We start from the raw sequence: 27,174 nt of genomic DNA, 5'->3' as shown, positions 1-27,174 counted from the left end.
TATCGTAGTCTGTAGGAGACATAAGCATGTCCTAAGAGGAGTCCAAAAGAGAATGGATCCTGGGAGTCATGAATTAAATTACAGAGGTGAGTAAATAACTACATGTGCTCAAGTACTGCACTTTACTGGATATCTATCTATCTATCTATCTATCTATCTATCTATCTATCTATCTGTCTATCTCTCTATCTCTATCTCTATCTATCTCTCTCTCTATATATATATACATATCTAAATGGCGAAATGGCTGGGGGGAAATGGGCAATATATTGTTATTTAATATTGTTATTTTATTATGAGTATTAATAAGTTATGATGATTAATTATATCATATGATTATAATTTTTGATTAAGATATATGATCTTATAATAATCATGGGGCATGTATAATCATTATCTAATAATCAAATAATAATACAATGAGTCATCATACATCTTTTCGGTGGCGGGTGTTATACGGAAATGTGTGACCCTGTACAATCTGGTCAAAATGGCGGCCGTTTGTGAGTTGTTGCGCGCGTACACACACACACACACACACACACACACACACACACACACACACACACACACACACACACAAGGAATGTGTGTGGAGATGGCGGCTGTTTTTGTGTGTTTGCACAACATTGCATGTGGACACACGAATGGTGAGTTGGATGCGTCTTTTAATAATCAGAAGACGCACAGTACTGCACACACACACACACACACACACACACACACACACACACACACACACACACAACAAACTATACTATAAAACATTGGGCACATTGTCAAATAATATAAGAAAGAGGCAAACATGTTGAAAATAGCCGATCTGCAAGCTCACAACGCCTCTCAACGTGAGGGTTGTGAGCTTGTAGATCTGCTATTTTCACAATATTGACTTGTGGAACGGAGTCAAACAAAATGGGGGGGTCCCCAGTTCAAATATGATGTAGGGGGGGGGCGGGGGATAGCCACTGCCCTAATCGGACTGAAATTACAACATAATGCCTAAACGTGCGTTGCACGGGGCGGTCCTGCCATTACGTTACATACCACAACATACATCATCTACAATGGACTAACGGAGCAGCAATAATAACATTCACCACACGAATATTGTTGACAAAGTGATTGCACAGCCGCTGCAGGTATGACAACTACGTTAGCGTTAGCTACATGGCAACTATCACAGCGCCCTGTCCGTCGTCGCTGCGACTGACTGATGGCTACAGCCATAGATATATGTAAACACTACAGCAAGCTCTCTGCGATGCCATTGTCTGGAAACTGCTCGTAGCGTGACAGGACCAATGAGAGTGAGCGCTTTCGTTGTTGCTAAGATACGGTGCATGGCACACGGCGTCTCTACCCCATAGCTTGTAGATCTCTCACACATGATTGGCGTAGGCTGCGTTGCCAGGTCTGACTTTGTGTCTAAGCAATGGTCGGCTTATTTTTGCGCGCCTTTGGGCTCGTTCGCATAGTGCGCACGGCAGCGCTTGTTTAGCGTACGTCAGCGCGACGTGGCAACGGACGTGGCAACGTGAAAGGGAAGGTGCATGATGATTGGCTGGTGAAAAGAAACACCCGGACGTGAATTTTGAGTGGGCGAAGTGATTTGCATAAGTATTGGAGCATAATGCGTTTGATATTAATTGTACATCCTGCAAGTACAGTGATGGGATGCGAAGCAGCTGGTTTGACAGGCAGAATATTGAGGAATTTTGGGGGAAAATGTGGAGTTAGTTGGGCCATGTGTCTGCTTGGCCATTGAGCCCATACACTCGTGTACACTCCATGACTGTGGCCGTCAATTATGGTAGCAAGATTGATAACACCTGTGAAGGAAGTAAGGGGAAGAGGCCCAATTTCTTTCCAATTGATTGATTGAATTCTTTATTAGATAGAAATGTAAACAGCACGAGGTATACAGCTAGACATTTGGGCTAAAAGGATAACACAAACAAAGTCATAAGGACTTGTTTCCACTGTGTGCATAGAGCCTATTCAAACCTTATAACAGTGGCTCTCAAAGTGGGGTCCAGGGACCCTCAGCGGGTTCCAAATGGACCCCTTTGGTCTGTACACACTCTGAAGTCGTTGAGAGTGTACAGACCGAACGATTAGGATTTAGATTTATGATTAGGCTAGAAAGACATTTGGGAGTTTCATTTAGGGATTAGAGATAGAGGCACTAATGATAGCCGATCTACAAGCCTTTGGATCTGCTATTTTCGGCTTTAGGCTTATGGTTAAAAACTGCACAAGAAAAAAACAAACAATGGCATTCATAAAACCACCGTCTTAACCCATTCAATCCGGGAACGCATCTGTGTCATTTTAGATTTTTAGCTATAACCATTATTTTATACTATGGGCTATTTTTTGTTTTTTTTTGTTTGGGCAAATCTTTGAATATTTTAAAACGTTTTTTTTTTTTTTTTACTCAAATCTTTGCTTCTGGGGATTCTTCAAATGTCTTCTAAATCCTAACAGTTTTTTTTGAAAAAAACGTATGTTGCTATTCATTCAACCTTTATTTAAGATTCTCGGAGATATCATTGAGGGAGACCCTCATTTACAATGATGCCGAGATTACACACATATATATATATATATATAACATAAGAACAACAAGAAAAACGAGAATGTTGACAACAAACAGTTAAAACAGTTGCATGTTGACAGCAATCAGTAAAAACAGTTGCATACAGGTAATGCACGTTTTTTATATAAATTCTTAAAATGGCCAATAGATGATAAGGTTATTCAATTTCAACTCTTGTTGCAGAGATTCCAGGAATCAGGCGCACCAAAACTGAACTTTCCCAGTTTCGAACTGGCAAAAGGAACCAGAAGGACTATCCAATCACCAGAGCGAGTTTGAATGTGACTAGGTTTCTGACGTAGCATGGATGAGATATAGGGTGGTCATTTTCCAACCAGGGTCAGTGGTTCTCAAACTTTTTTCACGTCGAGGACCCCCAAAATGATTATGTGTTTGTCCGCGGACCCCCATCTCAAAATATCTTGTTACAGGGACCCCCAGAAGCAAAGATTTGCAAAAATGTAAAAAAATAAATAGCAGATCTACAAGCTCATACTATGAGCTTGTATATCTGCTATTTTTGAATAGCCAAAGAAGTATAGTAATACAAACCTGTGTGTGTGTGTGTGTGTGTGTGTGTGTGTGTGTGTGTGTGTGTGTGTGTGTGTGTGTGTGTGTCATCAAGGCCATTAAACTTCATTTATACACCTCTTGACACGCTGCATGTCAAGGTCATGACAACCTCTAGTTTGGCCTCGATAGCTGAACATGTTTCTAAAATAACTCCTTGAAGTGGGCGGGACAACAAAGGAGACCTATATATATATGTATATTGTCTCTGTCGGGTGGAAACCTCATATGTCCAAAACTGTTACTTTTCAGGATTCAAATTCAAAAGTAGAAAAAGTAGCAGATCGACAAGCTCAAAGCGCTTTCTTTTATCATAAAAACAACCACTTCTCTCTTCTCTTGACAAGGGAAATTGTGCTCACAACGTCGTCTCAAATTTTACTATAGTGGGGACATTTTGTCCCTCACAAGCGTAGTGATACGAGTGCACGCGCAAACATTAGGGTTGTAGTCGAGTCCACGTAAAAGCGAGTCCAAGTCAAGACCGAGTGTGGGAGGGGGGCGAGTCTGAGTCGAGACCAAGAACGATGGTGGGTCGAGACCCGAGTTGAGTCCGAGTCCCTTGGTCCGAGACAGAGTCAAGTCCGAGTAAAATTATGGGCGAGACAGAGTAAATTAAAAAGCAGACTTGAGTCCTACCCCACACACACACACACACACACACACACACACACACACACACACACACACACACACACAGAGTGAAAGCATTGCTCACCTTGGTGCGTAGGGTACACAGTTCGTCCATGCCCTCTTTGTAGGTTCTCTTCAGGTCCTCTAGCTCTTTGGCCTTCATTTTGTGAACCTGTAAAGTGACATCATCATCATCAACATCATCTCACTTCACACTAGCAGCGACAAACGCTACCAAACGTCCAAATGTGGGGCATGTGTGGTTTAACGCACTCGTTGACAGTGCTAATTTTTACAGCAAATGTTGATGTAGGTCGTAGTCATAGTCTTTTGAATACAATTCCATTTAGTTTTAGTCATATTTTTTGTCATGTGAAATCTGTTGATTTAATTGACTAAAATGTATTTTGGCAGGCCGGTGTCATAATGCTATTTAGCTGTGTGCCGAAAACACACTACTGGTGACAAGCGAGAAAAATACAAAGGACAATGCCACGGCTTGGGTCAAAAAGAACAGGGAACTGGTTAATAGAAAAACTTTGTTTTCCTCCATTACATGCAGGAGATGTGCTGTGTGGAGAGAGAAGTGGAGAGAGTGCAAAATGGAGAAACAAAAACATATGGACTGATTAATGCTTGACTGCACCACTGGAGGCACTGAAAAAAAGCTTTTTTTGTGGCTTTTGAAGTGGGTGTCAGTTTTTTATTCATGGCCTCCGTTGAAAATGACTTATAGCCTGCTCTTACTTTGTTGATTAGACTGATATGTGTTTAAATGCACATTAACGCAGCCATTTTACCCCGATTCAGGCAATACGTTATTTGTCACGTATCCATCGTTTTCAGATTTCCCCAAATTAGGGGAAATCTAAATGAATCGGGGTCTTCTTAACACATTGAGTGCCAAAAACGGTCCGGACCGTTTTTCATATTCCAAACAAGGTGTGCCAAAAACGGTTATGGCCGTTTTTGGAAAAAAATATGAAAAAAAAAATATATATTTTTTTCAATTTTTTTTTTTTTTTCCTTCACAGCACCAGGAGATATCATTTTACGAAGATTTAGACTCCAATCCACTTCCTTGTTAAGTTATGACTTCAAAAGCCTGTATCTCGGCTCCTGTGTACTTTTTGTTTTTACGATGTATTTTCGACTATTTTCAACTGGCTGCAACTATGGAACGGATTACCGAATGTTTTTAATCTTTTTCCCCGGATTGTACGAGACCTCTATGTGTGTAATGAGGGTATCACCGTGAGGACGGTGATCACTGAAAATGTTTTGTGACTACTTGAAAAAGGTCCAAAAATGGTTAAAATTCCAGGCACTGGAGGTACCCTGTTTTGAAAAACCCCTGGCACTCAATGTGTTAACCCATTAAGACCGGGAACGCATCTGTGTAATTTTAAGATTTCTGTAATTTTACCTCTAATATGTCTGTTTGTTCCTGTCTGTGCTTCTCCAGCTGTCCCTTGGTCTCTCTCAGCTTCGCATCCAGCTCATTGGACTTAATCTCCTCCGACTCCTGGAAAAACACGTTGATGCATAAACAAAACATTTCATTTCCATTTCTGGTCAGGAGGACTCCAATGCGCTGATCATTTGGGGCCGTTTACACAAACAGCAGCTTCCATATCTGGTGATGCTGCCATCTATAAACTGCTAATCAGGATCGCTCACGTTGTGTAAAGAATTTAAGATTGACAACATGTCCCTGGTTGTGTTCAACACTGTAAAGTACTAAGTTTTAATTTAACCCATTGAGACCTGAAGCATATTCTACATGTCTCCTAAATCCCAACAGTATTCTGAAAAACATATGTTTCTATATCAGTGGTGCTCAATCTTTTTCATGTCAAGGACCCCCAAAATTATATGTATTTGACCACGGACCCCCATCGAAATATTTAGTTCCGGGGACCCCCCAGAAGCAACGATTTGAGTTAAAAATGTTCGCTTTAAAATATATATATATATATATATATTCAAAGATTTGCACACATTTTCACGAATTTTCAAAAATAGCAGATCTACAAGCTCGTAGCACGGCACTCGGTGCCGCGCTATGAGCTTGTATATATGCTATTTTTGAATAGCCCAAAGTGTAAAATAATGCTTTTTAGCTCAAATCTAAAAATGACACAGTTCCAGGTCTTAATGGGTTAACTCGCGAGAGTGAACAAAATGTTAACCAAATGGACCCACTCTGGCGAGTTAAGTTAACTGAGGATTTTACTGTGTATTTTGCACGGACTAAAGTTCTGAGTCGTCACGACTGATTGAAGTCATTCTTTATAACGTTGGTTCTTAAATAGCAGATCTACAAGCTCGTAGCGCGGTACCGAGTGCCGCGCTACGAGCTTGTAGATCTGCTATTTTTGAAAAATCGTGAAAAATGTGTGCAAAATCTTTGAATATGTGTATTTTTGTTCAACTCAAATCTTTGCTTCTGGGGGTCCCTGGAACAAAAATATTTTGAAATGGGGGTCCGCGGCAAAATACATATCATTTTGGGAGTTCCGTGAAGAAGTTTGAGAACCACTGCTTTATAAGATTAAAGAGTATTTGAAGTGGTGGTGCAATTAGCAATAGATTACATGTTCAGACTGGGGCATCTTCCATAAAAAAAACCCAATTAATGGTCTTGAATATAAAGAGCAGAGGTTAAAGCCTTCAGGGAATAAGGACATACATCTGTGATTTCTTCAACTGGTTGGCTGTATGTAGAACACACTAAACACAGTGGTGTAAAGTAACTAAGTACATTTACTCAAGTACTGTACTTAAGGGCAATTTTGAGTCTATACTTTTACTTCTACTCCACTACATCTCAGAGGCAAATATTGTACTTTTACTCCACTACAATTATTTGAAAACTTTAGTTACTAGTTACTTTGCAGATATAAATGATTTCATTATAAAACATACATTAACCACTTAAACCCTATTAAAAACAGAGTACTTCTACATTGCAGTATTGCTACCTTTACTTAAGTAAATCATTTGAGTACTTTGAGTACAGCCAGAACATAGGTTTAGGATGATACTAACTAAACATAATAGTTCGACATATTCCACGCCGTTTCACGGATCAAAGGTCGAGACTTTGTGAGTTTAGTTTTTTTTGCTTTAATCCCTGATGCTGGATTTTTGATGCCCGTGTTGATTCTGTCACACAGATCATAGCACCTGCTTTTAGGATAAAAAACTAAAACTACAGGGCATTTGTCATTGAGGAAATGTGGCCTCAACATGGATGTTTATTCTATGAATGGTGACGGTGTTGTCACTGCAGTGGTGATGAATGAAACATGACTTTCTCTGAGCTCATTGAGAGAATCAAACAAAAAAGAGACAGACATTAGCAGACAACTCTTTGCTGCCATCTTCAGGTCAACCCGGAAAACTGCTAGTACCACTAGAAACCATAGTGAAAACATAAAACATAATTTATGTCAAACTTTGAGCAAGGATCCCCATAAGAGAAGGCTTGAGTTTAAAAAAATTGCAGATCTACAAGCGCACAAAGTGTCACATCGCAATGCTTTGTGGGCTTGTAGAACTGCTATTTTTTATCATCTACAAGCTCACAATGCGAATCGCTTGCGACGCGCTGTGAGCTTGTAAATATGTGACACGATGTGCATCCACAAAAGCAGCCACATTGGAAATAAATTGTACCTCTTCCTTTCACAGGTGTTACCAATGACACTAATTTAGGCTCTGTTCCATTTTTGTGTAGCAGAGTGGTTCTCAAACGTTTTAAAATTTCAAGGACTCGCATAACTCTGAGTGTACAAATGGAACTAAATTGACCCATAAGGGTCCATTTGGTTCCATCTGTACACTCTCAGCGTTACACACCTGTAAGGGGCCATTTGGAACCCCCTCAAGGAACCATGAGGGTCCCTGGACGGCTGGACCCCAATTTGAGACTCACTGGTGTAGCAGAGTGTTTCCTGTGAGCCAACATGCACAATATTCAGCACCCTGGCTCTGTTTGACCAGAATGGAACAGAGCCTTCATTAGTATCATTGGTAACACCTGTGCAGGAAGTAAGGAAGAGGCCCAATGCCTTTCCAATATAGCTGCTGTGCACAGAGCCTATACTGGTTTATTCTGACAGACAGAGATGCTCAGTTAGCTAAATAAGAAAAAGAGGTTGTGCATCAACAATGGGTTTCAGTGGAGTCTCAGTGGAGTGATAGACCCAAAATCCAGTATACACATTAACACATGCACTGCCTGAATTATTTCAGATTTTTTTGCAGTTTTATGCCAGAGATTTTTCATTGAAAAAAAAAGTACTCAGGAGCCGAGATACAGAATTTTTAAGTTTTAAGTTAACAAGGAAGTGGATAGGAGTCTAGATATATATATATATATATACCAGTATATATATACATATATTTTTTTTTTAACAAGTTAACTCGATCTAGGCAATCAATGTGTTAAAAGTAGGAATTGAGAAAAAATAAAAAAAAAGGTAGCACATCCAACATTTCAAATCAATGTACTCACATTTCCACTTTTTGTATTGGCACACACCAATAAACGAACGCTTATGCATTTTGGCTATGAGCCTTCATCAGAGCATGCTCTGATGAAATACCAGATGTCCCTCACAACATCTGGTATTTTCACTCTGCTTTCACTCTCACACCTGGTATTTTCAGTCTCACACCAACATATGGTCAGAACACACACCTGGTAGGTACGGATCATGTCCTGGCAGTTCTTCCGGATCTGTTCCGTCTCTTCTTTAGCCTGGGTCAGTTTGGCCGTGGTTTCCTTCAGCTTGTCTTTAGTCTCCTACACAAACACACACACACACACACACACACACAGTTTTGTATTACCATACTTGTGAGGACATCAACATTTTAAGACGCCGATTTTATGAATGCCCTTGTATTCATGGCCATTTTTTATCATAAGCCTAAAGCCCCAAAAATGGTGATCTGTGGGTAGCCCACAACACGGCACGCTGCGACACGATGTGGGCTTGTGAATCAGCTATTTTTCGGTGCATGACACCAGCACACAACTAAGTGTAAATCAGGCATAACACTGACTCTAACCCCTAAACCCTAACCTCTAAATGCCTAATTCCAGCCCTAAATCCAACAGGAATCTTTTCTTAATCGTAAGTCCACCTCTAAAACGCACATTTAACCTTAAAAACATCCATTAGTCTAATTCTCCAATTCGTCTATACTTGAGGGGACATTTGGTCCTCACAAGTATAGTAAGACACACAACACACACACACACACACACACACACACACACACACACACACACACACACACACACACACACACACACACACACACACACACACACACACACACACACACACACACACACGTGTGCAAAAATGAATTTCGCCTCTAATTTCTGTGTGCCTGTGATGAGGAAGTTGCAAAAGCCATTTCCTCACAGAGACAATTTCAAGCGGCCAATTAGGACCCATCTGAGTAAATAAACAATCATGTCATTTTGGCGACGGAGCATTTAACCCATTAAGTCCTGAGGCCGATTCTTACAAATGTCTTCTAAATCCTAACCAGTCTTTTTGAAAAGACTTATGTTGCTATAGGCTACTATCAGTGATTCTAAAACCTTTTCATGTCAAGGACCCCCAAAATGATATGTATTTGGCCACGGACACCCCCATTTCAAAATATGTTGTTCCAGAAGCACAGATTGAGTTACAAATGTTCGCTTCAAAAAATATATACATATTCAAAGATTTGCACACATTTTCACGATTTTTCTAAAATAGCAGATCTACGAGCTCATAGCGCGGCACTCGGTGCCGCGCTATGAGCTTGTAGATCTGCTATTTTTGAATCGCCCAAAGAAATATTAAGTGACACAGATGCGTTCCCGGTCTTAATGGGTTAAAAAAGAACATAACCAGAACGTTTTCTGTTGATGGGGAAACGTTAGCGGCCTCACAGCCTCCCTCTCATTTAGTGGCTGAGTTTGAAAAGGACATTCTGTGTTCTTACTGAACTGCCGTTATAATAGAAACACGTCTGCTTTGCAGGACAGATAATAATGTCCATCAGGGACGAGCAGAGAGAACATTACAGAGGGACGGGAACTGAATTTGCTAAAAGGGCACATCAGTGTTTTGACATTTTTAGCCAGAGGTAGAGGAATAGAGTTAACTCATTTTAAATGAGCACTAGGGTTATACTTGTCATGATAAAACATGAGAATGAATGGTTATCAAAGTGAAATTAGCAGTTGCAATTAACACATTCACTGCCAGGTATTATTGAATTAATTATTTTGCTGCTGCCAGCGTTTTTCACCTTGTTTTGGCAAGGAGAGTGTGAGTGAGTGAGTGAGTGAGTGAGTGAGTGAGTGAGTGAGTGAGTGAGTGGCCCCTAGTTGATGAAGAAGATTTAAATGAAAAGTAGGCTATACGTTTTTTTGTCCACAGATACCTATCTGTCTCACATTAAGACAAACCACTCGTATCTGTATGATTGGGCTCTGTGAGTGGACTTGTGCACGCAGGACGGATTTAGTTTATATTTAAGGTGCTTGCCTTCATATACTTGGTTGCGTGCTGTGTCGCGCACCGTAAATAGACGATCTACAAGCTCACAATGCGGTGTAGTATTGGTGTGTCACCTTGAGGATGTCTGCTTCACTCCTCTGTTTGCTTTGAAAATGTGGTTCTAGTGGTGTTTATGGCTAGTGTAGTAGAGGTCTTCGGGTTAGGCATGTAACCCGAAATACCCGCGTTCCGACCCGTACCCGGCTCGGTCACGGGTCCATTCACAAGAAGTGACTCCGGGTCCGGGTCGGAGCCGGTACAGACCGTCTCGGGTCTCGGGTCCATTCACAAGATGTGACTCCGGGTCCGGGTCGGAGCCGGTACAGTCCGTCTCGGGTCTCGGTTCTCCGACTGTGAAATGGACGGTTCCACTAATACCCGAGTGGACCCGGCGAGCGGGTTTCTCGGGGCTCAGACTGTGAAATGCACGGTTCCATTAATACCCGAGTGGAGGGAGGGAGGGAGGGAGGTCGGTCGCTCAGAAGACAGACTGGCAGTGACGCAGTCAATGACTGGCTGCTATTTATATTATCATATCACAACATAATGTTATACCATTGACCTAAATGGCGATATATTAACAAGGATAGGATGATTAAAACATATTTATGTCTGTATTAGCCTTGATGATCGTCTTTCTTGACCGAAGGCACTGTCTGTAATAGGAACAATTTGGACAGGGGTGGAAAACTTTAGAACTTTAGTGGCGCATTACTTTACCTGAGTTACATCTTCTGATAGTTGTACTTGAATGTTGACATGATATAATACTCCTGTTTAGTGTTTCACTACCACGAGCAAAGACTACAGCGCATATTAACGGCGCTGATCAACACACACGTTGAAAAGCTAGGACAAAAATACCAAGGATTCGACAGTGATGTCACTATGAAACAAGGAAGTAGCGACGGACGCTACGCCATGTTCGAAGGTTGAAGAGAGCAGCTTTAGCAAGGATTTGTCGGCGATGACGTCACCGACGAATCCTTGGACATATTTTACCCACTCATTTATATACACCAGTTATATCAAATATTGTCGATTAACGTAACGCTTTGGTTAATGGTTAAAATGGTAAAATAATCGAGTTAATATCAACATGACGGTATACTCAAAGCACAATGGAAACCCCAAAGCCAATTATAATGTTAAACAACATTAAATGTGGTTTAACATTAGAAATTAACGTGGATTAGTTGGCAATGAAGAAGGATTACAAACATCTAGAACGTGGATTTATTTTTGTTTAGCTGTCCAATGAGCATTGACTGGGATTATACATCATAATCATGGAGGCTATACATTTATAGGTAAGAAAGTATGAAACAAGTCTTATTTAACGCTGGACAACTTGTACTAATGACTTGGCAAACAATTTTGCGTTCGGGTTTTTCGGAGGCTCGGGTTATGTACGGGTTCGGTTCTTGTATGTCACGGTTCTATACGGGTCGGTTCCCGACAGCTCTCGGTGCTGTTCGGGTCCGGATCTCAATTTCTAACAATGGCCCGGGTCCATTCGGTCACGGGTATTTTTTTCGCGGGTCCACTCGGGTATCGGTCCTTCATATTGGACCATAGGCCGGGTCCATTCGGTTACAGGTATTTTTTTCGCGGGTCCACTCGGGTATCGGTCCTTCATATTGGACCATAGGCCGGGTCCATTCGGTTCCGGGTAAAAAAATCACGGGTCCATTTGGGTTCGGGTATTTATATTTGACCCGTGAAGACCTCTATAGTGTAGTATGTGGTTGTAGTTCTATTAGGATGTGTGGGTAATGTAGTGTTGTTGTCTCACCTTGTGGCTGTCTGCTTCACTCTTCAGTTTGTTTTGGGCCCACTTGATTTTGATGAGCTGCGAGTTCAGCTCCTCCTTCGTCTTTTCCAGCTCTCGACTCAGCCTGCTCACCTCGCCTTCCTGACCCCCCCACACACACACGCGCGCGCAGACACACACACACACACACACACACACACACACACACACACACACACACACACACACACACACACACACACACACACACACACACACACACACACACACACACACACACACACACACACACACACACACACGTAAGGCAGTGTTTCCCAACCTGGGGTCTGGGCCCTCCTTGTCTGTATGGAGGTAGTCCAGCATTTTAACCCATTAAGACCTGAGGCCGATTCTACAAAGGCCTTCTAAATCAGTAGTTCTCAAACTTGTTCGTGCCAAGGACCCCCGAAATGATATATATTTGGCTGCGGACCCCCCCCCCCCCCCATCTCAAAATATGTTGTTCCAGGGACTCCCAGAACCAAAGATTTTGAGTTACAAATGTTCGCTTCAAAATATATACATTCAAAGATTTGCACACAATTTCACGATTTTTCAAAAATAGCAGATCAACAAGCTCATAGCGCGGCACTCGGTGCCGCGCTATGAGCTTGTAGATCTGCTATTTTTAGCGGTGCCAGCCGCTCTACATTTGACTCTGTCTGTCTGTCCGTCCGTCCGTCCGTATGTTATGTCCGTCCGTACGTTTGAACACGGCAAAGAAGGAACACATGCGCCACTTCAACACACACACACACACACACGCCAATACTGCACACATGCGCACACACGAACGAACACACGCACACACACACACACACACACTTGACATCCGTATGTCCGTCCGTATGTTATGTCCGTCCGTTTGAGCACGGCATTTAAACAGCTATAACTCCAGTTCGCAGCATGCTACGGAGTACAAATTGTGTACATGGACTAAAACCACCAATAGGGACGAACTGAAATTAATTAAGCCCCTCTGTCTTCCTATTGGCTGGGCTTTAAACAGCCGTAAGTCCAGTTTGCAGCATGCCACCAAGTCCAAATTTGGTATGTGGACTTAGACCACCAATAGGGTCGAACTGTAATTACTTAATCCCCGCCCTCTCCGTCTGCCCATTGGCTGGGCTTTAAACAGCCATTATTCCAGTTTGCAGCATGCTACCAAGTACAAATGTGGTAAGTGGACTCAGACCACCAATAGGGACGAACTGAAATTAGTTAAGCCCCGCCCCAAAGGCACCGCTTCCTTCACACAGGGTGTGATTTTTGAATAGCCAAAGAAATATTAAGCCCCCCCATCTGAAAATGTTTTGTGCCAAGGACCCCCAGAAGAGAAGATTTGTGTTAAAAAAAAATCCAAATGATTCACTTTCAATATTTTTCTTAAATGTTCAGAAATAGCAGATTTACAAGCTCGCAGTGCAGCACAAAGTGACGTGCTAAAATGACACGGTTTTAATGAGTTAAACATGTTTGCTTTCATTTTAGCACGTCACTTTGTGCTGCACTGCGAGCTTGTAAATCTGCTATTTCTGAACATTTAAGAAAAATATTGAAAGTGAATAATTAACTTGCTTTCATCCACTGTCTGCCCTGAATGTTCTCAATGTGATATCAGTCAAACTTGTTTTACAGAAAGAAAGAAAGAAATTCAATACGTTTGAAAAATAGAGAAAATGCATTCTGAAAAATGTTCAGAAATTTAGTCTATTTCCACTATTTTGTAACAACTTTTAAGTATAAAATGTAATAAATGTTTTGGCCAAAATACATTATTCATTTTGATTCTTGGTATTGGTCATTGTCAGTCATGTCTTTGTGTAAATAAGTTTGTCATATCTGCATAGTGCAATGTTTGTTTACACGGCCTAAAAGCCATCTTCTTTTTGAATCTTGAATCGCAATTATTTGGATGACAATTAATCGTCAGGTAAAACGTGACAGCCCCACAATACTAACATAATATTTAGAATGCCAAAATAGTATGTGACACTTTTTACAGCATGCAACAGTGCTCTGCCTTGTCACAAGAGGGGGCACTTTCTCATTAGTATGTCTGAAATTGAACATACAATTGTGTACTATATATATATACCAGTGGTTCTCAAACCTTTTCATGTCAAGGACCCCCAAAATGATATGTGTTTGGCCGCGGACCCCCATCTCAAAATATTTTGTACCAGGGAGTCGGGACCCCCAGAAGCAAAGATTTGAGTTGAACAAAAATATACATATTCAAAGATTTGCAAAAACAAAATAATAACGATAAAAAAAAATAGCAGATCCACAAGCTCGTAGCACGGCACTCGGTAACTAGGCAATCTACAAGCGCGGCACTCTGCACTAAGCTTGTAGATCTGCTATTTTTGAAAAATCCTGACAATGTGTGCAAATCTTCGAATATATATTTTTTAAAGCTAAAATGTTTTACTCTGTTACAAATTCTGGGGGTCCCTGGAACACAATATTTTGAGATGGGGGTCCACGGCCGAATACATATCATGTTGGGTGGTCCTTGACATGAAAAAGTTTGGGAACCACCTACAGTACGTTTTTTCTAAAAACTGTTTTAGAAGACATTTGTAGAATCCCCCAGAAGCAAAGATTTGCAAAAAAACATTACAACAAAAAAATATAAAAAATAGCAGATATACAAGCTCATAGCGCGGCACTCGGTGCCGCGCTATGAGCTTGTAGATCTGCTATTTTTGAATAGCCAAAGAAATCTGAAAATGACACAGATGCGTTCCCGGTCTTAAACTACGTTCCGAATGCCTTTGACGTTACCTTGGCGTCGTAGAGCTGCTGGAGGCGTCCTTTCTCCTGGGCCAGCTGGTTGCCTCGCAGCGCCTGGCGGTCCACCTCCTTGGTGGCCTCCCTCAGCCTCTTCTCCAGGGCCTCCTTGTCGCGCCGCAGGTCCAGCGCCTCCTTCTCGCCGCGCACGTACTTCATCACCATGCTCTCCTTCTCCTGGCGCGCCTCCTCGCACTTCTTATTGGCCTAGAGGCGCACGCGATGACACAAAACAGAAACATCCTTGCCATAAGATTTTTTTTTTATCATTATATTATGCTGTTTAGACGAGTGTGTTAATTTTGTTGACTAAGACTAAGACTAAAGTTTTGATATTTAGTCGACCAAGACTAGACTAAGACTAAAATGGGACTAAAACTAAATTATGTCTTATTCAAAAGACGTAAGGTCCTTACACACCGGGGCGATTTTTTCATGCGAATAATACATTTTTTTTAAAAAACCTTATAAAGTCAATGCAAGCTTCCACGGAGCGAAAAAGCGAAGCGAAAAAGCGCCTTTTATTTATTCGGAACAAGTCCGAATTTTGCGTATATTCGCCGGTGTGTAATGACCTTAAAGGACGACTTCACCACTTTTCAACATATCTTCATATAATAGGTCCTCACTAATGCTCATGATAAAATGGTAAATGTTTTTCCTAATCAGTCTGTGTCTCAAGAGGAGGGCTGTAGACAGTTCAGAAACCTGTCTACCAGTGACATCATCGATGGGGAATCCAAGCTAATAGAAACTGCAGGCTTTCTATTCCTGGAAAGTTGCAATGCAATAATAAATCCCATTGTTCTCGCCTTAATAAAAATCGGAATAACATTTTTTAAATCTTTTTGGAAAAAAAAATCCTGCCTAATGATGATGTCACTGGTAGACGGGTTTCTGGACTGTCCACAGCCCTCCTATGAGACACAGACCAAGTAGAAAAAAATTGTACCATTTTATCATGAGCATTAGTGAGGACCTATTATATGAAGATATGTTGAAAAGTGGTGAAGTCGTCCTTTAAGACTAAATGAGAATTTGCTGTCAAAAAGAACACTGCGAGTGGTTCTCAAACTTTTTCACGTCAAGGACCCAGAAATGTACGTACATACATTAGCCCGCGGACCCTCCATTTGATTTTTTTTTGTGCCAGGGAGTGACCCCCGCCAGAAAGAATAATTATGTTTAAAAAAAAACAAGAATTATTCAAAATATAAAAAAAAAAGAAAAATCAACTTTGTGCGGCGCTGCAAGCTTGTACAGCGGTAGTTTTTTTTAATAGCCAACATATAAATGGACAAAGTGTTTCAAATGATTGTGATACTATATCAACTACTTTTGGTTTAGACTGATGCTAGGTTCTTGGTTTACCTGTGATCCTAGATTACCGAGGCACGACACTGTCTCTCTGCGTTTGATGTATGCGTTTACCTTGCTTTCTGTAAGCCAGTGGTTTGAGCGGGTCTGGTACAGTAAGTGCTGTGGTTCCAATGTAATGGCAATGTAATGCATGGTTGCAATTTACCATCAATGGCCTTAAAGATAAACTGATACCAGCGCCCCATGTCTCCTTTCTGAGAAAGAAGACCAACATACTTTCACTTCCACCACTGATTGCATCCTCTATGATACTAAAATGTCTTAACTTAAGTAAAAGTAGTAATCCCACTATATAAAATCACTCTGTTTGTTACAAGTAAAACAGTCCTGTATTCAAATTGTACTTGAGTAAAAGGCCGGCCGGCCCCTTCCCTTCAGCCAATTTGAACTCATTCAATCCGTGAACGCATCTCTGTCATTTTAGATTTATTTGGCTACTCAAAAATAGCAGATACAGTATATAAGCTCATAGCGCGGCACCGAGTGCCGCGCTATGAGTGCCGCGCTATGAACTCAAAGATCTGCCATTGTTGAAAAATCGTGAAAATGTGTGCAAATCTTAAATATATATATATTTTTAAAGCGAACATTTGTAACTCACATCTTTGCTTCTTTGGGGTCCCTGGAACAAACTATTTTACAAATGTTTGCTTTAAAAATGTATATATAAAGATTTGCACAAATTGTCACGATTTAAAAAAAATGCAGATCTACAAACTCAAGCTTGTATATCTGATATTTTTGAAAAGCCAAAGAAATCAAAACATGACACAGATTCCCAGTCTAAATGGGTTAATATAGGATAGGCGGCAGGCTCACCTGCCTTTTACATAGGCGGCCCACCTTCCGCCTATGCAATGGAGTATAGCTGACGCCAGACACTAGTCGTCTTACATTCAGCTAGACAGCCAGGAGAACTAGGTCAACAGGTCAGGACTATGATCCCAGGCAGTAGCAGAATAGGCTCTACGCACAGCAACCATTATTGGAAAGACAATTGGGGCTCGTCCTTACTTCCTTCACAGGTGTTACCAATGCTACTAATGAAGGCTCCGTTCCATTTAGCGTAGCACAGTGGTTCTCATCGTTTTATTTATTTCAAGGACCCCCATAACTCTTGAGTGCACAAATGAAACCAAAGAGATAAGACCCTTACAGGTCCATTTGGTTCCATGTGTACACTCTCAGTTACACACCCTGTAATGGGCCATTTGGAACCCCCTCAAGGAACCATGAGGGTCCCTGGACCACACTTTGAGACCCACAGACCAGAATGGAACAGAGCCTTCATTGGTATCATTGGTTAAAGAAGAGGCCCAGTGTCTGTCCAATATGGCTGCTGCTGTGCATAGAACCTATTCGATAAGAGCAGAACAGTATGTATGAAGCTAGCAAACGGAGAGAGAGCAGAGTTCCACAGAACAGAAAAGTGAAGTGAGAGTGCAAAAAAAATCCCCCGTTGTGAACCGTCACATCCTTGTGAATAAGGCGCTACAGCTGCTCGCTGCATGGGTCATTGAAGAGCTGCTCTCTGTCTCTAACTACATGTTCATTCCCCCATGCTAACCACATCACCCAACACCAGTGTTCATTTTGACAGAAAAGTTTGATTTAGTTTTAGTAAAAGTGTTTTTGAATAAAATTCCATTTAGTTGTAGTCACATTTTAGTCAATCTGGGAACCCATTGTAAAAAAAAAAGGACAAAACTGTGCCCTCTGCGTTTTTATGGGGCCAGGCTTCCAGCATGGACCCATATTGTTATTCGCATTATTCCATTTCTTCTTCTTCTTCTTCTTCTTCTTCTTCTTCTTCTGCCACTTTTGGCAGTTCTGGCTGAACCGTGCAGTCGCTTTTTATGAAACTCGGCCATATGATAGATGGTCATGAAAAACGATCAAAAAATAAATCTCACAATCTTTCGTCAAAAGGTGGCGCTATAGCACTCAGTTGAAAATGACAACTTTGAACAGGTACAACTCATGCCCTGTTTCACCTACAGCCATGAAACTTCGATGCACACATGCGTCTCCTCATGCTGAACAACTTTCACACTCTCACTTTTGACCTCTGACCTTTAGATCTCCCACCATTTTGAATTATATGAAAAACAGTTAAAACCTATCTCCTCCTGGGATTTTTGAGTAATCTGCACGAAACTTTTTACACATGAACTTTGGACCTATACCAAAAAACGTTTGCAAAATATCTTCCATAAGTGAAAAAATGAAGCTTTAATGAGCCAATGAATATTGCAGTTTTATGACAATTATTCATCTGCCCCTAACACATACATGCAGACTTACCATTCTTTGAAACTTTGCAGAAATGTAAAGGGCCATTCCAAATATCACTGAAACCAATCTTACTCCAATTGGTCAAACGGGGGCGCTATAGCAATTTTTTGAAAATTGAAACTTTAAACAGGCAAAAGTCATGCCTCGTTTGGCCGACAGCCATTACACCTGCTTACACATGTGCCTTGACTAATGAGGAACACATCTATCACGTTGACCAGTAAGCACCGCCCTTAGATTGTCCGCAATCTTGAGCAGTTTGAAAAACACTTAAACCCAGGATTTTTCAGCTATTTGCGTGAAACTGTATGATCTGTGTGATCTCCTTTTTCACAGGTTCTTGTCTGTTGGTGGCTTCTCGCTTAAATGTGTGCCCCACAACCTGAAGGTCACCAGTTCAAGCCTCACTTGGTGCAGACTTCATCTAAGTTGCATTTCACACAACATGACTATCAATGAATACATCTGCAATTGTTAAAGATAACATGAAATACTTAATTGAGTGTTTTTTACATACAGCTGATCTACAATCTCACAACTTTTCAGATAGCAATGAGAGTATCTTTTTTCAATGTATAACATACTTCATTGTGAAAATAGCCAATGTACAATCTGACAACTTTTAATGGTTTGTGAGCTTGTAGATCGGCTACTTTCACTAATTTTGGTTCTGAGGAGATGTACAATTTCTTCATTGGTAAATGGTTTGTGAACGAGTGATCTTAGTGTTAGTGAAACAGGGGCTTGGGTCATGACAGAAGGCAAGAGTTTGTGATCCTCAACAGACAATATCAGCCTGGACAAAGATATAGCACTATAGGTAGTGTTGCAGCTACCTAAGAGTGCTTCATGACCGTAAGGTTGCCGGTTCAAGCCTCACTTGATGCAGACTCATTTAAGTTGAAATGCAAAAAACATGACTCAATCTATTCCGTTTCCATGGCGCTCTCTCTCTCTCTTCAATCTATTCCATTTCCATGTCTTTCTCTTCAATCTATTCCGTTTCCATGTCTCTGTCTCTTCAATCTATTCCATTTGTCTCTCTCTATGTCTCTTCAATCTATTCCGTATCTCTCTCTCTCTCTCTCTCTCTCTCTCTCTCTCTCTCTCTCTCTCTCTCTCTCTCTCTCTCTCTCTCTCTCTCTCTCTCTCTCTCTCTCTCTCTCTCTCTCTCTCTCTCTCTCTCTCTCTCTCTCTCTCTCTCTCTCTCTCTCTCTCTCTCTCTCTCTCTCTCTCTCTCTCTCTCTCTCTCTCTCTCTCTCTCTCTCTCTGAGGGGTGGCCATAGCTGAGTGGTTAGGGAGCCAGAGACTCTGCTTGCCCCAAGTACGATTCCAGGCCAGGTCAGCAAATGTGTCGATGAAATGAAATTTGTCCCTGAGCAAGACTCTTAACCCCTAATTGCTCACAGGCACTCATTGGAAACAAGACCGCAAGGACTTTCATGAACTGACCTGTTAAAGGAATTATCATTTCTCTTTCTCTCTCCTGGCCCCATATTATCGCTGCTTGCAGCTATATTTTTCCCTTTGAATTTCACTCTGGGAGGACCTCCCAATAGACTGTGGATAAAGGATGTTGGCCCGCCCCCAGCCCTCCTCTTCCGGTGGGTAACCTATGTTTTCATTCCCACAAACAACAATTCTCCACGGAACACTAACAACATTTCTCCACGGAACACTAACAACATTTCTCCACGGAACACTAACAACATTTCTCCCGCCGAACATGGATTGTTTTGGTTTTTAAGCCCACTTGTTTCTATAATGGAAGAACAAGTTCAAATGTCACTTTCCGTGGTGTTGTCGGCTCCGAGGACGCCATTGTTGAATGAGTTTGGGTTCGTTTCCATCGGGAACACATTAGAAAGCGACGTAGATGTAGAACGTAGAATAGCCGATCTTGTAGATCGGCTATTTCCGGCGCGTGACAGCATAAAATGACTTGTCTTAGTTCAACTGGATCTCTTCTCCACTAGTCCCTCCCTAACATTTCGCCTAGTTTTTTGTTTGCTGACAAAATTGTCAATACATTTGGTCATGTTTTATAGCCTGGTAAAGCCCCTCCCTCCGGAAAATCTCATTTCCATTTGATTTCAGGAAGGAGTCTGGCCTGAAGGCTTGTCTGGGCGTTTCTAGCCCGTTCACCAAATGGACGAGTCTATCAGCGTCGCCGCTCATCGTTCTGTGATTGACAGCTGAAGTTGGCCAATCAGGTGGCGAGTTCGAGTGAGCCCGAATGGAACAGTCGACCAAAAACGAACGGCAGCCATTGTGTTTTGTGCGTTGTATTTACTTCTTACTTTCGGTTTTAAAACGCTCTCAAACTTGAGGCGCGGAATTTACTTTTAAGATATCGTTTGGATAAAATTTAGTTGTTTAACTTCATATATAGGGTCAATTAATCATGACAGAGCCTATTTAAAAATAAAAATTCAGAGAACAGGCAGGGGCGGGCTGTGACACGCATGTATCCGAATAAGGCAACCTATTTTGGGCATGGCCGTCTCAAAAGTCCCGTTGCGTCTGGAGGTGGTGAAAATCCACTGTCTGAAGGGGAACATTGCTGATTGGCCGAAGGGGTTGTCAGTCAACGATATTACTCCCGCCCAACTCCAGCCCACAGCCAAAATTGCAGAATGGGCGATCATGCCAGACTCACTCCTGAAATAAATGACAAATGAGATTTCCGGAGGGAGGGTTTACCAGGCTACATGTTTTAGTCATCATAGCTGAGTTTTTTATTTCATTTTTACTTTGTTTGTCAGTGGAAAAAAAAGGTAGGCGACAAACATTTTCCGTCACAGTTCAAGTCGACAAGATTAACACTGCAGAAAAGTGAAGTGAGTGCAGAAACGCCCCGCTGTGAGCCGTCATGTCCTTGTGAATAAGGCGGTACAGATGCTTTCTGCACGGGTCATTGAAGAGCTGCTCTCTGTCTCCATCTATGTTCATTCCCCCATGCTAACCACATCACCCCACACTGTTCAACAGCATGGCAGACAAAACCCTGCTGCTTCTAGGGCTGACACCATGTTACTCATTTAACCCAGTAAGACCGGGAACGCATCTGTGGAACCACTTTAACCATTATTTTATACTTTGGCTATTCAGAAATAGCAGATCTACAAGCTCGAAGAGCGGCACCGAGTGCCGCTCTACGAGCTTGTATATCCGCTATTTTTGAATAGCCAAAGTATGACAGATGCTTTCCCGGTCTTAATGGGTTAAGTTGACAATTCATTCACACAAATAATTATGTTTTTTTGGCATTATTAACCATTGGAACATGTGGATAAAAATGTAATTACAGTTTGCCTTTTAGGCTACATAGGAATCTTTTTGCACGAGGCAGATCTGATAAATAACTTCAGTATACACATAATTTTATTTAAAAATAGCAGACATAGCTGATCTACAAGCTTACAACACGTTGTAAGCTTGTAGATCAGCTATTTCAGCTTTTTTAAAGCAGAAATCTTAATCTTTAATCTTTATATATGATCGTTGTAATCGTTTCAATGTTGTAAAATGTTTCAAAAATAAAATTGTGATGGGCCTGGCTGCTTCACGTCTGTCCAACTATGTTGGTTCTAGCAAGACAGTGAGAGAGAGTGTGAGAAAATGTCTGTGTACAAACTGAGAGTTGAGTGTGTGTGTGTGTGTGTGTGTGTGTGTGTGTGTGTGTGTGTGTGTGTGTGTGTGTGTGTGTGTGTGTGTGTGTGTGTGTGTGTGTGTGTGTGTGTGTGAATCAGCAGGTCGCCTCCAACAGACAGAGACATATTTACACGTGAAGACAAGAGGCAGTTGTAATTTTGACAGCAGATTTTTGATTCAATTTTAGTCATAGTCTTTTGAATTAAATTTAGTCTAGTTTTAGACGACTAAATATCGAAATAAACTAAACCTAAAAAAAACGATTGCGTCGTAATGACTGATTTATACTTGGCTTTGTGCACATCTGCTATTTTCGGAGCTTGACACCCATACGCAACCAAGCATAAATGACTTATGTTACTGGATCTCTTCCCCAATAGTCCTTCCCTAACATTTTAATCTAGTTTTTACTTGTTGACCTGATTGTCAATATATTTAGTCATCATAGCTTACATTTTGTTTAGATTTCGTCAGTGAAAATTGGAGTCAACAAACGTTTTTTCATCATAGTTTTAGTCGACACAATGAACATTGGACAGAGGTACCGCAGTATTGTACAGTAGATCCCAGCCCATCATAATACCGATCGCTTCAGACTTGTGGCAAACCAGCCAAACTGTAGCTTTGAGGCAGTGGTGGAAGAAATATTCAGAGGTTTTACTTAAGTAAGTAGCAATACCACAATATAAAACATACTCTGGTACAAGTAAAAGGTCTGTGTTCAAAATGTTACTTGAGTAAACGTACAAAAGTATTGGCATCAAAATATACTTAAAGTACCAAAAGTAAAAGTACTAAAATGTTTGAAAATAGCAGATCTACGAGCTCACAACGCGTCGCGACGCGTTGTGAGCTTGTAGATCGGCTATTTTCAAATAGCCTATGTTTAAAATAGGGCTAAAGTGGTTAATGTATGTTTTTTGAGCGGTGTAGCCGCTCCTATAAGTGGGTTTGGGACCGTTGTGAAAAGACCGTCGTGAAAATTTGTCTTTCCCTGTACTGTGATTAGCTGACTCTATACACACCCTTTTCGCTGTACCGTGATTGGCTGACTCTATTCAGACCCTTTGCTTTGATTGGCTAGCGAGACGCGTGATGAAATTAATAACCTATAAATATCACCGCGCACATATTTTTTTTTAAGTGAGCTTCCATCACTGTGATGACCACTGTTGTTTCTAAATAACACCGCTCATTTCACACTGGGTGTGATTTTTAATATAATAATGTATCTGCAAAGTAACTAAAGTTTTAACATAATTGTAGTGGAGTAAAAGTACAATATTTGCCGCTGAGATGTAGTGGAGTAGAAGTAAAAGTACAGACAATTGGAAATACTCCAGTAAAGTAAAAGTACCTAAAAATTGTACTTAAGTATGGCACTTGAGTAAATGTACTTAGTTACTTTAAACCACTGCATAATACCGATCGCTTCCGACTTGTGGCAAAACAGCCGAACTGTATAGCTCTGAAGGCCTGTAGCCTCGGTATGAGAGCTGACATTACGGCAGAGCTTTCCAGGAAACCATCCACTGCGAAACCCCATGTTCTTTTTATGTCGTCCACTGAACAGTGATATTGAACTTTGTAAAGTGTGACCAAACTGTTGGCAGCTCAGCGCCGTGTTGACACTACAGATTTGGTGGGGGAGAAATAAAATGTGCTCGTCTCTCCACTATTCACTGAGCAAGCCATTAGTTCAAACGACGAAGCCAGAGTGTGAGCGACCGTTCTGCTCGTGACTTTGGAGATAGCACCGTCTAAATTAGATTATGATAACTAAACCCTTTACCACAGAGCACCTGTTTGCAGTTTTCCGTAATCACGGCCCCCCTTCATCTAGTATCTGTTAGATTATGATACTTTTGGCAGCAACGGCTTGTGCTGGAAAATTGTGATTTTAAATGCAGAATGACTTCATGTTTCTTACTTAAACAGTTGAAGACTTGCGTCTCTATTCTGGGGGTGAATGTTCGGGCCTTCGGGGGTCTAAAAGATCTACAAGACTACTGTCTAACCCGGTGGTTCTCAAACTTTTCAGGCTGCGCCCCCCCCCCCCCCAAAAAAAATAATATCACAACTGAACTGGGGACCCCCCAAAAATAATCCCACCCTGACAAGCACTTGGAATTGTAAGAGTTGAGGCATTAGATTTTGTTTGACTCGATTCCACAGATAAATATTGTGAAATTAGCAGATCTACATGCTCACAACGCCTCGCAATGCAAGGCGTTGTGAGCATGTAAAGCACTGTATATCAGCAATTTAAAAATGTGCCCATTATTTATGTAACATTTGACAATTGGCCAATGATTGACAATGTTTTATAGTATAGTTTGTTAATAAAGTTTGATGCAGTATTAATAGTATTATTTTATTTAAAAAAAACATGTACAAGGTCTTCAAAATCCTGAAATTGTCACTTCAGAAAGGTGCAGATGCCCTGTTTAATACACTTATACTGTATGTTGTGTTTTTTACTGTAGAGTGAGAAAACTATGTTGCACATTAAAATAAACTAAACTAAACTAAACTAAACTAAACTAAACTAAAATAACGACCCTGGGGGTCCCGACCCACAGTTTGAGAACCACTGATCTACAAGACCGCCGTCCAACCCCTAGAGAAGAATGCAGACTCTGTGGACTTGCGCCGCTTCGGTTGCCAAAGTCAATAACTGTCAAGTGTCTTTGGGGTTTCAGGAGAGCTCTTCTAGCAGATGAGTAAAATACATGTTGAATGAAGGCTCTGTTTCCGTGCTGCTGTTGCAGTTTGATTGAGTGGATTGAATACACCTGGCCATGGCCCATTCTGTCTACATAAGAGAAATAATACAGGTTCACACCCAGAACAAACTTCTACTACAGCATATATAGCAGATACATACTAATATCATATAGAGTAGACGGACAGGCCATAAGCAGACGTCACAGAAACTACAGCATGTGCTGTGAGTCCGTGTGGTGTGTTTATATCAAGTGTCGGACACTATAGCAAGGAAGGGAACAAGGAACAAGCAGAAATGACGTCATTTTACAAAATGTAAAATGTAAAATATTAATTTCCTGCGGGGAAACGGTCATATCTCCGTTCCTCTTGCTTTATGGAGAATATTCCATGATTTTTCAAAAGGTACAGTAAAAATCGCTCTTTTTCGCTGGCAGTGGGGTGACACTATTACACTATCACTCTGGCAGTCAAAGAGTTAACTCATTCACTGCCTAGAACGACTAAAACGACTTTTGTCCCATAAGCCCTGCCTGCCTAGAACGACTAAAACGACTTTTAATTTTTTCAGGGTTAGGGTTTTTTAATTTGACCCAAAGACCAAGGAGATATGATTTTTCAAAGATCTAGACTCTCATCCACTTCCTTGTTAACTTAAAACTTAAAAATTCTGTATCTCGGCTCCTGAGTCCTTTTTTTTTTCAATGAAAAATCTCTGGCAGTGGCCAAACGCGGCCAGAAATAATTCTGGCAGTGAATGAGTTAAGAGCTGATGCCGATTTTACAAATGCCTTCTAGATCAGTAGTTCTCCAACTTGTTTGTGACAAGGACCCCCAAAATGATATGTATTTGGCCACGGATACCCCCCCCCCCCCCCCCATCTGAAAATGTTTTGTGCCAGGGACCCCCAGAAAAGAGGATTTGTCAATGTCCTATCCTATCAATAAAGGCATAAAATAGCCCCCCCCCCCCCCCCCCCCCTCAAAAAAAAAATCTAAATTATTCAAACACGTGGCACAAATATCTGTTATTTTTTATTTTTTAGCACAACTGTACTAAATCCTAAGCGTTTTCTGAAAAACTTGTTAACACAGATGCTTTCTCGGTTTTAATGGGTTAATACCTCTTGCACACCTGCTCCGAAACCCTTTTTTTTGTTTTTTGTGATGCGCTACAAATGGATTGTCTTATTGTACTGTAGGTGTTACCTGCTCCAGGCGGTAGGCGGTTTCTCTGTGGACCTGCTGCAGAGCGGCCTTAGCAGCCTGTTCCTGATGCACCTGTTTGTCCCGGGACTCCCTCAGCTCCTTCAACAGCTCCTCCAACCGGCCCTCCAGCTGAGAGGAGAGGAGAGGAGAGGAGGAAGGAGGAAGGAGAGGGGGATAAAAAATGAGGGAAGGGGAGAGGCCATTAATTCCAGATCATACTTAACAAAGGCCATTCAAACATACAAAAGGTCATTCATTCACAGTGTTAAAGGAGTGGCTCAGAATTCAACAGGGTTATAAATAGAAACCGGTTTGCACAGTGACCACACCTGTGCTGACCTGCTCCAACAGGACCCGTATAGTGCAGTGGTTCCCAAACTGGAGGTCGGAACCACCAGGGGGGGTCCCCAAATTATTTTGGGGGGGTCCCAGATGATTAGCTTAATGTGTAACATTGTTTTCTCACTCAACAGTAAACAAAACAACATACTGTATAAGTGTATACAGGGTATCTGCACATTTATAAAGTGACAATTCAATGACTTTTAAGACCTTTCTGAGAGGAGAGGATTGTACATAAACAGTATGATAATAAATTATTGTATCTTGTATGTTTGGCGGTCAGGGAACAAAAACACATTTTTGCAAGCGATAAGCATATACAGTCAGAAACTCTGATTGTGAGTCACATCAAAGCCGCGGCTTGCCCCGTTCAAAACCTTCCTCAAAACCCAGACTCACATTCCCTGCCTAATTCTAATCCCCCTTTTTGATTTCTTAATCAAATGTTAATGTTTTAGTTTGCTTAGTTTTTGGCCTTTTAACTCATTGAGTGCCATTCACGTGTTTCACGTGTTTCACCGCTATGGTGCAACGTGCCAATCACGTGTTTTTGAAAAAAATAGTAAAAAAAA

At 41.3% G+C, this 27,174-nt stretch overlaps 1 protein-coding gene across 3 annotated transcripts in view; it reads right to left on the bottom strand.

Annotated features, from left to right (window-relative positions):
- Positions 1 to 27,174, bottom strand: part of ccdc186 (coiled-coil domain-containing protein 186) — a 96,234-nt gene that overhangs the window by 54,068 nt on the left and 14,992 nt on the right. For all 3 annotated transcript variants that reach the window (XR_014602297.1, XM_084078907.1, XM_084078908.1), the window contains exons 6-11: positions 26,261 to 26,389; positions 14,990 to 15,202; positions 12,179 to 12,298; positions 8,514 to 8,618; positions 5,232 to 5,330; positions 3,891 to 3,977 (exon numbers count right to left, since the gene is read on the bottom strand). Coding sequence is in view for 2 of the 3 variants with exons in the window: in XM_084078907.1 (XP_083935033.1) it covers positions 3,891 to 3,977; positions 5,232 to 5,330; positions 8,514 to 8,618; positions 12,179 to 12,298; positions 14,990 to 15,202; positions 26,261 to 26,389 (753 nt within the window). In the remaining variant the exon portion in view is untranslated. The remainder of the gene's footprint in view (positions 1 to 3,890; positions 3,978 to 5,231; positions 5,331 to 8,513; positions 8,619 to 12,178; positions 12,299 to 14,989; positions 15,203 to 26,260; positions 26,390 to 27,174) is intronic.

This window comes from Gymnoscopelus microlampas, assembly GCF_963454915.1.
Source record: "Gymnoscopelus microlampas genome assembly, chromosome: 14".
Taxonomy (NCBI): Eukaryota; Metazoa; Chordata; class Actinopteri; order Myctophiformes; family Myctophidae; genus Gymnoscopelus; species Gymnoscopelus microlampas.
Note: the sequence above shows the minus strand (reverse complement) of the source record. Positions and strands in the feature narration are given on the sequence as shown.